Here is a 13,283-nt window from a genome sequence, read left to right as displayed (position 1 = left end):
GCACCTCCCAGATGCTGGGCTGGGTCTTGAGAGGCTGTGACCTTGACAGAGCGGTCAAGGTCAAGGAGTGAGGCTGGCCTTAGGCAGCACCCTCAGACAGAAACCAATACAGTCTGTTCTGAGAACAGCCGAGGGGGCAGACACTGGGGTCCTGGAGGGAGGGCATGGGAGCTGGGAAGGCAGTTCTGAACACAGACCTGAGGGGGCTGTGATGGGGAAGGACAACGTTGGGCGGGGTGAAAAGACTGAGGCCCGTGGGCTGGGAGCAGGTGCGGGGAGGATGCTTTGTGGCCAGAGCAGGTGCGTGGAGGTGGAGTGACGTGTAGGGGGGTGACCATGCTACATCTCCGAGAGCCTGGTGGGCTAGCACGGGGAGCCTCAGCTCTGTCCAGGAGCACTGGGGAGTTGGGACAGTAGAGTGCTAAAATGTGAGCTCTGCTTCCATCCTTCTGCTGCTCGTTGGAAATGTAGACCCTGAGGGAGCCACAGCACAGGGGAGGTGGGTCTGCAAATTATCTGCACCACAGACGCTGGGGGGGAATGGTGGAGGAGAGGAACGGTGCTGGAGTTGAGAGCCAAGAGGAAGAGCCTTGGGTTCAGAGGCGAGGCCTGAGGAAGGAGGGCTCCTGAGCAGGTGGCAGGCAGGTGGAGGGAGAAGGTAGGAGGTTCTGGTGGGCTGAGGGCTCGGCACGGAGCAGGATGCTCGAGTGGGCAGTTGTTGGAAGGCGGTCCCAATCCCTCCCCATGACAACTGTGCTTTCTACAAAGCTCTGCGAGGGATTCAGATGGTTTGTTTGTAGTAAACTCATCTTTTAATACCATTTTTTTTTCCATGAACTTTTCCAAATGGCCTTGAAGACACAGGCTGGAAGTGGAGGGAGGGGCCCGACCGAGGTCAGAGCTCGTAACCAGACCTTGGGATGCAGGAGGTAGCCGAGTGCTGCCTTCTGGAGCCCTCCCCGGATGCCAGGGAGCAGCCAGAAGGCTGTGGGACTGAGCTCCCCAGGGGGGCCAGGCCAAGAAAGGGCTCTGGGAGCAGACAGGGACTGGTTGCTGTGACAGCCACACGGTGCCAAACTAAAGATTGGGTGTTGGGTTTTGAATCGGGAGGGTCACTGGTGACCTCGACAGGTTGTCCTAAGGTGGTGCTAGGGAAAGTCCCATTGGGCTGACGTCCAGACGGCCCGGAGAGAGGGCCAGCACAGACGGCTGCTCGGATCTGCTGGACCAGAGGACGCCCCCTCCCCGAGTGCCATGCTGCCTGTGCCAGCGAGACAGCAACCCCAGGTGGCGCTCAGAACAGTACTGCTGAATTCCGGCCTGGGCTCAGCCCAGGCTGTGGAACCTTGAGGTTGCGGGAGCGCAGAGTCAGGCTGGCGTAGCCCCCGGAGCTCTGACTGGCAAAAGCCACCAGTGTTTGGCGAAGGAGAGGGTCTGAGAGAGTGCTCCCTCGGGCGGCAGAGTGGCCATGTGAGGGACATGGCTGCCCAGGGGTTACAGCACTGGGCTTTTAAAATCTTGGGTGCAGGGCGTGGGAGAAAGCAGCAGCTCCTTGCTTGGTGCAAGCCATTAGTCTAGTGGCGGAAGAAAATCCTGTGGTGAAGTGCTTCGTTGTGCCCCCAGCTCACTTGGCTCGCCAGCTGTGGCCCCAGAGACCCTCCCCGAGGCGTTGCTCGTGTAAGCCCTGGCTTTGCCCAGGTCATGCAGAAGTCTCTGCTGGTTCCTCCCCGTCCCTGGGTGGGACACCGGGAGCCATTCGTCTACACTTGCCACTGCATCCTGCAGACACTGGAATCAAAACCAGCCAGCTACAGGGAGAAGGGCGGTTAGCTGTGGTGAGATGGATGAGTGACAGGGCCTCGGCTGGGCACCTGCAGGTGACACAGTGGCTGTACAGTTGCTTAAAAAAATGATCTTGCTTGAAAGGCAGTTAGAGACCTGTCGTGATTGTTCACTTCCCAAGTGACCCCAACAGCCCTGTCTGGGCCAGGCTGAAGCCAGAACCTGGGAAGTCCATTGGGCCATTTCCAGGTGTCTTCCAAGTGTGTTAGCAGAAAGCCAGGTTGAGGGATGACGAGCCGAGCCTCCTACTGGCCTCATATTGGTAAATACTGATACCTCCATTTGCTGAGTTTCTGATGGCAAGCTCCCAGCTTGCGGACTGCCCCTAGCATGGAAGTGGTGTGAGACCAACGCAAGTGAGCCCGTCGCCTGAAGGTCTCTGTAGCCAAACGCAGAGCCACCAGGCTTTTGCCAGAAGAGAGCTGGCCTTCCCACTCTGGCTCAGGGGAGGGGCTTCCATAGATTGAGGAGCGGGAGGCTGGGGGGTGTTTAGGAGAGGGGCGGATGCTTTGGGCTGCGTCCTTGGTGTTTCCTGGCCCTGGTCTGGGGACCGGTGTCCGAGTAAGAGCAGGACGTGGCTGGAGCTTTGCTTTCTGGAAGATGGGCTCTGTCATCAGAGCCGTGGGAAGTCAGAGGAGGGGAGAGGACCTGCTGTTGTGGGATTTGGGACATTGTGGGGCGGAGCCAAGCTGTCTTCCTATCACTCGCACCCTTGAGCCCCCTCCACCCACACTGGAGGTTTTGAATGACCCAAGAACCAGCTGTCAACCTCTCTGGTCTTAATTCCTGCCTGTGCTCGTGGGGGTATGTGCAGTCCTCCGCAAGGCCTTCGGGACCCCTACACATGCACAGCATGTCACCGGGGGCTTCAGAACGTATCTGCTCAGTGGGGTGTCAGGCTGATGGGTGGACAGCAGTATCAGCGAGCTGCTGGCTCCGATAAGCCTGCTGTGTTCCCATACACTGTAGCCCATGCGCTATTAAAGTGATTTGCAGAAAAGGTAGAGTTAACAGTTGCATGGACTTCAGAAACCATGAGCCAGCATGATTCTGCAAATGAGCCTCATGGCTCCGGAGCCATCCCTGGCCAGCTGATTGGCACCGAGGTCGCTCCCTGCTTTCCCCGCTCCCGGCAAGATCTAGCTCATATTGAGTCAGCTGCTTGCACAGGCTCACAGACCGGTACTGACCAGCTGAGCTCCTTCATCTTGCAATGCCTCGGTGTCCTCATCCTAGTTCTTGTTATTTTTTTAAAAGATTTATTTATTTTTATTGGAAAGTCACATATACAGAGAGGAAGATCTTTTTCCATCTGCTGATTCGCTCTCCAAGTGGCCGCAACAGCCAGAGCTGAACTGATCTTAAGCCAGGAGCCCAGAGTCTCTTCCGGGTCTCCCATGCAAGTGCAGGGTCCCAAGGCTTTAGGCTGTCCTTGACTGCTTTCCCAGGCCACAAGCAGGGAGCTGGATGGGAAGTGGCGCTGCCGGGATTAGAACTGGCGCCCATATGGGATCCCGGCCTGTTCAAGGCAAGGACTTCAGCCACTGGGGTGATGCGAGGCTCCAGCACAGTGGTGAAGGCACTGCCTGAGACAGGAGTCTCATAGTGGCGTACTTGGCTTGCCTCCTGGCCTCTCTGCTTCTGACCCAGGTTCCTGTTCATGGGCACACTGGGAGACACTGGGACATGGCGCAAGTACCTGGGCCCCTGCCACTGTGGCGGGGACCTGGGTGGGATTCCTATCGTTCCGTCGGCCTGGGCCAACGCTGGTTGGTGTGGGCGTTTGGGGAAGTGAAGCAGCAGGTGGAAGGTATCTTTGTGCACCTTCCTCTGCTTTTCAGATAACATGAATGTGAATTTTAAAGATGATTCATGTAAGAGACAGGCGGGTGTGAGATTCCAGTGTCGGTGGCTGCCAGGCACCTGCCATGTTTTCAAAGACTAGGGGGAGGAGAGAGTGCTCACTGTGATTCTAAAAACAGTAATCCTTGCCATGCATGGCAGCTGGGAGGCGTAACACACCGTGTGTGGGGAGCCTCCAGGAGCCTGGCGTTCTGGACGTGCAGGCCTGTGGGACCTGCTGAACGTACACTCCCCTGGTCACGTGTGTCGGGACGGCGGACAGAGTGCCATGCATGGGTCGTCCTTGGGGAGCTGTGGAGCTGGTTTCCCACGGAGGCCTCCGCGCATGAACCACATGGCAGCCCTGCGAGGGTCTGCATTCAGGGTGGCCCAGCCAGTCTTTGAGAACTGCGTGCAAACTGTGGCCATCTTCTCTTCAGAAGCAGACAGGCCTGTCCCAATTCTGCGTTATGTCAGGAAGATGTAAGACGCAGCGCAGCCCCTGGGTCCCAGGTCCAGGCAGCCTCTATGGTTACTGGGGAGGGGGTCAGTGCCCTGGGCACGTGTCTCCCCACCCGTGCAGTCTGCTCTAACTTCAGGGGGACCAGGGAGGCAGACTGTTGCTCGCAGGAGAGAGACAGAGGTCGGGGAGCTGCTCGGCAGAGCTGTGGCTTCTGCTGGTCTGGTGGGTCCATCACACCAACTTCCTTCCTGCAGGTGGGCCCTGTGTGATCACAGGGCCTTTGCACTGCTCCTGTGCTGCCCGGAGCACTGTCGCATCTCCCTTCCAGCTTCTCAACTCTTGCCGAGCTCAGTCCAGACTGACCCTCCCACCCCTCGTCCCTGGGAGTCTCTCTCTCTCTCTCTGGCACCTGTAGCACAGTTAGAATTGTGTTTGGGGATCCATCAACATCCACCTTTCTCTTCTGCTCCCTGAGCAAATGGGCCCGTCCCGTTCCTTGCACAGTGCCTGGCCCTCACTGCAGCGGTTGCGGCACTGTGGCGGGAGGCCGTCGTGTCCGGCTGCCCGTGTCTGCGCGTCTCACTCCCTCCTGTCTCCCCCGAGGCGTGCTGAGGCTGCTGGAGCATGAGGAAGAGTATGTGTTCACCCTGCCAAGTGCCTACGCGCGGTCCATCCTCACCATCCCCTGGGTGGAGCTCGGAGGCAAAGTCAGCATCAGCTGTGCCAAGACCGGGTACTCGGCCACGGTGATCTTCCACACAAAGCCCTTCTACGGCGGCAAGGTCCACAGGTAGGTCGCGGCTCTGCCTCCTCCAGGCCCCTGCGTTTCCTTCCTGCGTTAGAAAGTTGACGTCCAGATGTGGGATGAGTTGAAAATGGAGATGCAGGTCTAGATCTTCTCCCTACTCCCCATGGCCGATGCTTGGGGCCCTTTCCCTCGCAAGTGCGCGAAGTCTTTGATGGCATTTGCAGAGCACACGCCAGGAGGTCACAGTGTCCCACCTGCAGCCACGGTCTGTTCTGTCCCCAAGTCACATGTCCTGTGTACTTGGACACCACCAGGAGTTGCCTGTCTCTGTAAGAACTATCCTGAATCCCACAACATACAAAAAGTTATTTTTGTTGCTTCAGCTAGTTTCTTACTGATTTTTATTGGAAAGGCAGATTTTCAGAGAGAAGGAGAGACAGAGATCTGTCTGCTGGTTCACTCCCCAAGTGGCCACAATGGTCAGAGCTGAGCTGATAGGAAGCCGGGAGCTTCTTCGGGTCTCCCCCATGGGTGCAGGGTCCCAAGGCTTTGGGCCGTCCTTCACTGCTTTCCCAGGCCACAGATGGAGCTGGATGGGCAGTGGAGCAGCCAGAATATGGACTGGTGCCCATATGGGATCCCAGTGCCTGTAAGGCAGACTTGAACCACTAGACTACTGCGCTGGGCCCTGCTTTCAGAGATTTAGAAACAAAACAGCCCCCGCATCGGAGCAGATCTGTGAAAACAAGCTGACGTCTTTGGCTGTTGTCCTGGAAAGCATTGCTCCACATGGTATTATTGTGAAGCGGCTGTGGGTGACCCAGCCAAGCAGAGGGGTGCAGAATCAGCCGAGTGGCTCACCAGAGCAAGTGGTGTGTGTGCTGGCCCTGCTCCGTGCCCAGTGATGCCTTGTGTTGGTAGTGACGGTCGCCGCAGAGTTGAGCAAACACTGCAGTTTAGCATCCTCCCCACCCCAGAGCCCGTTGTGGTCATCACTGGTTCCCTGTACCCTTGTGCACACACCCCGCACCCCTGCTGCCCATGGGCCCTGCCTCACCCAGCCTCGCCACTTGGAACCCTGTTTTGCTGTGAAGGGGAGCAGCTGTTTAACCCACTCATGGAACTGACCTCGTTTAGGGGTTGAGGTTCTCTCCCTGTACTCTGTGCACTTTAGGTCAGAGAGGAAGAGAGTGTATTGTGCTCCCCCCCCCCCCCGAGTTAGTGGATTTCCATGCTAGTGTTAACATTTTCTGTGCTCACTGTGTGTATATCAAAGCTGAGAAGTGGACACTGCTACCCTGGTCTTAACCTTAATCTACGGGCAATCCTGCTTTCTCCGATGTGTCCGTCAGTCCTGCCCTGTTCTGTTCATGGCTGGTAGATTTCATTGTAAGAGCTAGGCTTTGCACTGCAGAAGCAAGCCCGCGCTTAGCTGCCCTTGGAAGGATCTCTAAATGGGAGTGTGCCTTTTGATGACCTCGCCAAGCATGCTCACGTGACTCCTTGATCCAGGGTGACGGCAGAAGTGAAGCACAACCCAACCAACACCATCGTCTGTAAGGCCCACGGGGAGTGGGATGGCACCTTGGAGTTCACTTACAACAACGGAGAGACCAAAGTCATCGACACGACCACCTTGCCCGTGTACCCTAAGAAGATCCGACCTCTTGAAAAGCAGGGGCCCATGGAGTCCAGGTGGGGACCCACCGTTTCCCTGTCCGGTGTGACTGTGATGGGATAAAGATAATACAGGCACTTTACACATGAGTGCAGGTGTACAAGCAAGCTCTCTTAGCCATGTGCCATTTTCATTTCAAATTGAGGGTATTAGCAAGCCATCGCCCATGGGCCAAGTCTCACGGGCCATGGCCATATATTTTTCCACGTTTGGTTTGTGGATGCCTTCTTGCTACGAAGGCGGGGGGAGGTAATTCCAGCTACCACCTGCAGAACCCAAAAGGCTTACTGTTTCCAGAAAATGTTTGCTAGCCCCCGCTCTGACATAGGGTACGGTGTCTTGGGCCTGTGAGCTGTTGCCGATACAGAAGCCCACAGCTGGGTGATTTCTGAAGAATGGGGTTTCCACTGGACTCATGGTGCTGGCATTGGTTTGACTTTCCGGTGAGGGCCTTGTGCTGCTTCAGCACATGGCAGAAAGTGGGTGGGCAGGTGGTGCTCAGGGGAGAGAACCTGTGGAGCGTTTTGCTTTATCACAGCCCATGCCAGGCACAAGCTCAGCACTTTGCTTGAGGCTTGCTGGCAAGAAAGGATGTCCGTCCTTCTCAGGGGGCTGTAGCCCCATGACGCAGACACCTCCCACCAGCCTGCCACTCCCCACACCACGGCACTGAAGCATTAAGATTCACACACACACACACACACACACACACACACACACACACACACACGGGCAGTAGTTCCTGCTGCGCTCAGACCGTCACTGAGTTGAGATGGAATTACCAATGATGGTTGGGAAGAGCCGGCTGTGACGAGGACAGTGTCCAGCCCTGTGGCCACCACAGAGCCATGGCTATGCGATGTGGCTAACACCTTGCTAAAACTGAATTTAATGCAAGAACTTCAGCAGCCCTGACCCTTGCTTGTGTCGCAGGATGAGTGTCCCCTTCCTTGTTGAGCTGTTGGTTCTAGAATGGAAAAGACACCCCCACAGTGGGCGGGTTCTGGCCCTTCCACCTGCTCCCCAGTCCTTGGTGGGGGGTGATGGGGGTCTCTGTCTTAGGCCCTTCCACAGTAAGTCCCAGCCTGTCTTTGAGAGCCCCTCCTCTGCCCCCGTTACCATGAAGTGTCTGGCTTACAGAACTGTCGTCCGACCCATCAGCCACCCCTCCTTGTTTCCTGCCCTGGTCTGCCTTCGCCAGGCCAGCCAGTGCCGCCTCTTGGGTGTCAGGACACAGTGGAAAGGCGTGTGTAACTCAATTCCAGAAGCTTCTCCTGTAGTAAAATGGGGCCCAGAGCATTGTCCCTCGGTCTCTGTGAGGAGGATTTCATGGTGGGCACGGGGAGGGCAGGGGAGCCGGCAGCCAGAGCTCCTCTCTCGGTCCCTCTCTCCCGCCCCCCTCGAGCACTAACCCTCCTTGGAAGGTGCACTGTGTGGTCCCAGCTGTGCGCACTGCGCATCCTGGGCAGGACCACCGAGGTGGGTGTGAGAGAGGCCGAGGGTGCCACGTGGAGGCGCTGCCTGGCCCCAGATCTGAGGAGCAGGGTGGCACTCAGGACGCCGACTCCAAGCCGGGGGGGAGATGCCGAGGGAATGCTTCCCCTACATGCTGAGTTAGAGTGAGGGACCACTGTACCCCCTCACTGCTTCAGCAGAGGGCGCGGTAGGAGGAGTGCCTCACGTCAAGGCTGTGGTCCTTGGTGAAGGAGTGAGACAGGAGAGCCGCTTCGTGGTGCAGACACGGCGGGCCACCCCAGAGCCGGCCTCCCGTGTTCACCCGGCCCAGCCAGCGGCAGCAGAGGTAGCAGTATCCTTCCTGCTCCGGTATCAGATTGGGCACCGCAAACTGAGCCCTTCCTTGTCCCGGGGGAGCTGGCCCTGGAGAGGGCTCCCTGGGTGCCGCCTCCTGGCCCCTGCAGGCCCTTGCCCAGGGTGGTTCCACCCGACGGTTTCCTTTTCGCCGTGTGTCCCAGGAACCTCTGGCGGGAGGTGACCCGCTATCTGCGGCTAGGGGACATCGATGCAGCCACAGAGCAGAAGCGGCGCCTGGAGGAGAAACAGCGGGTGGAGGAGCGCAAGCGGGAGAACCTGCGTGCACCATGGCGGCCCAAGTACTTCATCCAGGAGGTAACCCTGCCCCCTGTCGGTGAGGGTGTGTAGTCACAGCCTGGGAGCAGGGCAGGTGGGTCTGACTGCTGGCCAGGCAGCTTGAATGAATGAGGACAGATGGGCGAGGCCTGACCATCTCCAGAGAGTCCGAAGTCTGGATTGTCAGGAGAAATCAGATATTCACACAGTGTTAAGGAAGTTGAGTTTTTTTCCCCCCTCAGTGTAATTGCAGTTTATTACTTATATAGATAGCACAGCTGTAGATTCATAGGGTGCTCAGGTGTAAAAATGGCAAAAACTGTGGAATGTGTTGTCTTCCCGTGTATATAGAAACGCTGCGGCATGAGGAAGAACTTTTTAACAGTCATAGTTGGTAGCATGTCTGCCATTCATAGCAGTGTAAGACAGGAACTGAAGCTACCTTTTAAATCATTGTATTAATTTGAGGAAGTTAAAAAAGTTTTTAAACACCAGGAGCCATGCAGGTGTATCGGGGGGGCTTCCTGTAGCCCCCGTGCAGTGCAGGCTGCTGCTCTGTGAAGGGCTTCTTCTTTCCAGATGCAGGCAGTGGGGTGGCAGGGGCAGCCTAGGCAGGTGGAGGGGCACCCGGCCCGGGGCAGGTGGAGGGGCAGCCCAGGCAGGTGGAGGGGCACCTGGCCCGGGGCAGGAAGCTGCCACTTCCCCTCTTCCCTGCCTTCAGGAAGCTCAGGGCCACGGAGACAGAGCACAAGGTTGGGTTCCTGATCAGACAGGGGGACTTGGGAATGCCGTGCCTTTATGGGTCTTGATTGTGGGGGACCCCAGGTGAGGGTTAAGAATCCTTTACCTGGCTTCTGAACAACAAAAGCCCATTCCCGACCCTCCTTGGCCCTGGGGCTTTGTAAGAGCCACTGTGTTAGTGCGGGAGGCTGGCAGGCCTGGGAAGATTAAGGACCATGCCTCCATCGGAGCACTCCTGAGGGCGCTCCCTTCCAGCTGAGCACCAGACTGGATTCCCAGTTGAGTTCCTGCCTTTTTCTCACATGGCATCCAGTGGTGGTGGTCATGAGTGCCGCGCTGGCCCTGGCTTCCACTGTTGCAGGCTCTGTTGGGTCTTCCCGTACGGGCTGGTGGACAGTTCCCCGTGTGCAGATCCTCGACTCTGGTCGCCCTGTCAGTTCTTCCAGCCACCCGCTCTCACTCTGGTCTGACAGCCTCAAAGTGGCTTTGGTTTGGTTTGCTTTCTACCAAGCACTCTCCCTGGATGTAAACCAACAAAGCTTCCTTCCCAAACACCAAGGAAGGAAGATCGTGGGGGGCTGTCAGAAGGCACCGGGTGGAGGAGGCATACGGAGAGCCGCAGGCAGCCTGCCCTGCTGCTGGGCTGTCGGGCACAGGGCACTCCTGCAGCCTGGCAGCCGTCAGTCAGGAGGGGCCCGACTCTTGCGCCACTCAACATCCTGTGGCGAGGGCTCCATGTAACACCTCCTTCCTTCTTTTGCAGGGCGATGGCTGGGTGTATTTAAGTCCCCTCTGGAAGGCACACTGACCAGGAGGAGTGCAGAGCTTTCTGAAATAGCCCTGTTTTTCTTTTCTTTTTTGGAGGAATTAAAAGTGGTACAGTATCAAGGTTTTGTTGGCATTTGCTGAAACCTCTTATTAATGTTCAAGAAATTGTAACAGAAATGATCTACTGTGAAAACTGCACCGCCCAAACTCAGTTGGAGAGGGTCGATTTCTTCAAGAGCCATTGGGGCGCGTGTGTGTATACTAGGTTCACACACACACACACACACCTGCTGAGTGTTATAACACTTGTACATACTGCACTCACTAGGCTGTAAGTGGGTAACCACGAGCTCCTTTTTACCAATGAGGTTCGAAGTTTTCTATTTTTCACTTGCCAGAAATGTTTTGCACTCACAAAGCTGCTTTCCCTTAGTCAGAGTGAAGGCGAACGGGCCTAGTCCCGCTGCTGTCCACGTGGTAGAATGTGGCTCACTCCCGGCAAGCTCGGGTAGTGAGCAAGGCAAAATCAGTGCTGCGTTTTCCACCCCACTCCTGCTGTAGAACTTGTCTGTCCGCACTCAAAGATTGCCATTTCTTGGTGAACAGGGGTTTGGTGGAATGGTTAATTTTGTACCTGAACCCTCCAGCTTTGAGTTCCTGGGAGTTGAGTCAGGCTGCACCCAAGTTTGCCTCTCGCCCTTCGGCCACGTCTCACATTCACTGCATTGGTCATAACTTTTTTTTTTTTTCAGAAGCAATTTCATTTATAGAGAAAATAGAATCATAAGGAGACTTCAATACTTTTTATGATAAAAATAGGGCTTCAGAAGTTAAACACATCGAAGCACACACCAACACGCACAGCTACCACCCTAGTTTTGTCTGGGGAAAGGCAAAAGAATTTCACGCGGATTTTGTTAAGTGCATTTTTCTGGTTTAATCCGAACTCTGCAAAAAAAAAAAAAACACTGTGATGAGAACATGCATAAAACATACATAAAACCTGCATACATGTGCTCCATGGTTTCAGACAAATTTCATTCCACAGCCTTGACAATGACTTGACCAAAACCACAATCAAAGGAAAATGACTCGGTTTTTGCTCAGTGCTTAATTTATTTTTTACTGTACCACTCCAATTTATAAAATCCAGTAGCATGAATGCTTCTCTGTAGTAATACGAATTTTGTGCCTTTTGTCTGCTTTCTTAAGACCAGTTGTTCACACTTTGTAGATATTAGACAAATATATTTCGATTAAATACTATACTTATCTGTGTGTATTTTTTTTTTCAGAGATTCAGAGGTTCTGATAGGTTGGTGGCTCTGAATGAACTTACACCTTCTTGGGTCGATACTGCCAGTTAGTGATGTGAACAGCAACGAAGTCCATATAAACAGTATATTAAACACATTGTAATCTAACATATAAGCATTATGTAGATGTTTTTGACATGTTCATATTGGAATGGTAGATGCAGAGATTATCCATTCATTGGTTCACTCCCCAAATGCTTGCCAGGACTGGCTGGGCCAGGCTGAAGCCAGGAGCTTGGAAGTCAATCCAGGTAGGCTGCACCTGCCAAGGTGCCCGTCAGCAGGGAGCTGGACTGGAGAAGAGGGAGGATCTTGGGAGTCTTACAAAGCATTAACCATCTGGGGAATAAAGCATGGAAAAAGGCTCACTTTCCTTTAGGGGTGTATAGCTACAAACTTTGTCTTTTTTGTGTGTGTGCTGCCGAAGCAAGTGCTAAATTTTGCTTTTTAAAAATTGCGAAGTAACACATGCCGGGAGAGTTACACAGAACAGATGTTCAGCTCCAAGAATAATCACGGACACTCGTGCACTCCCTGATCATGAAACCTGAGGGCCACCACTGTCTCCACACAGTTGTGTAGGTCTTCCAGAACCTTCCACAGTAACTGCCCCTTTGAGTTTCGTTGTTGCTATTTATGCTGTGTGTGATTTTCCAAACGGCACTCCTTGTTTCACCTAGTTTTGGGTTTCAGGTCAACTGATGTTATGAATTGGTCTGTATGTCCATTCCCTTTTGTTGAATTGACTTAGAGCTGGGCAGAATAACATGTAGTAGTGTACTGTTTTAGCTTCTCAACTGTTAGTGACATTGAAGTGCATTTATATTTGTGCAACATTACTACTGTACCTAGAGAAGCAGTTACGGGTTCCTAAACTGCAGCTGTTGGCATGAACTAACTCTTAGCCCACCCTCTCGCCCGGTCCTGGAAACCACCACCTTATTATCTCTCTCTCTGATTTGGACCCCCCTAAGGAACTTACCTAAGTGGAGTGCCCTAGCTGCTTCTGCTGTTTAACACACTGAGGGCTAGAGCTGAGCCAGGATGAAGCCATGAGCCCAGACCTTGTTCCCACGTGGTTGGAAACGGTCCAGGCACTTGGATCGTGTTGTGCTGCTTTTCCAGATGAATCAGCAGGGAACAGGTTGGAAGTGGAGCAGCCAGGACTCAGGTTGGTGCTCACAGGTGATGTCAGCATTTGCACTTGGCAGGTCACCTCAGCACAGTCACTTGGGCCGTTATATCTGATTTTATTTAGCAGTGTGTTCAAAAGCCCTGTCATAACATGTGTGAGGATTTCCTTTTTAAGGAAGGAAGCACATTTTGTTTAACAACCTACCTGTCAGGTACAACATACCTTGAGTCCTTACTTCCGAGGAAGAGCCCTGCTGTTTCACAGTCCCAGGACCCCGTGTCTACAGTCGACATGTTCTTTCCTGTTCTTCTCCTTTGCTTTACATGGCAAACACTCGGTGTTCTTGGGGTTTGGTCTGCATCCCCCGAGCAGCTTTCCTGTGGTTGTAGGTATTTGTGTGTCATCTTCTGAGACCTGTCTGCTCAAGTCCATGGCCCACTTTTGAAGTGGATCACTTTGTTAATAAGAATTACGTAGAAATTCTGGAGATTACTCAGATGGATGCGCTACGAGCGCAGTCTCCTCACCTTTGCGTTGTCTTATCACTCTTATTTGAAATTTGATAGAAGTATTTAATTTTGTTGACTTTCTAATATATCTAAAATCATTCTAATGTTGGAAACTTTCATATTTATTTTGTTTTCTCGTTCATAATTTTACAT

The 13,283-nt window shown here is 54.1% G+C and overlaps 1 protein-coding gene across 2 annotated transcripts in view; it reads left to right on the top strand.

The window, feature by feature from the left end:
- The window catches only part of OSBPL10 (oxysterol binding protein like 10), a 177,035-nt gene extending 166,745 nt beyond the window's left edge, over positions 1-10,290 (top strand). For both annotated transcript variants that reach the window (XM_004588256.3, XM_004588257.4), the window contains 4 exons: positions 4,751-4,937; positions 6,408-6,590; positions 8,547-8,700; positions 10,166-10,290. In XM_004588256.3, the coding sequence (XP_004588313.2) occupies positions 4,751-4,937; positions 6,408-6,590; positions 8,547-8,700; positions 10,166-10,210 (569 nt within the window). In that variant the 3' untranslated portion in view covers positions 10,211-10,290. The remainder of the gene's footprint in view (positions 1-4,750; positions 4,938-6,407; positions 6,591-8,546; positions 8,701-10,165) is intronic.
- Positions 10,291-13,283: the final 2,993 nt, after the last annotated feature.

This window comes from Ochotona princeps, chromosome 30, assembly GCF_030435755.1.
Source record: "Ochotona princeps isolate mOchPri1 chromosome 30, mOchPri1.hap1, whole genome shotgun sequence".
Classification (NCBI taxonomy): Eukaryota; Metazoa; Chordata; class Mammalia; order Lagomorpha; family Ochotonidae; genus Ochotona; species Ochotona princeps.
Note: the sequence above shows the minus strand (reverse complement) of the source record. Positions and strands in the feature narration are given on the sequence as shown.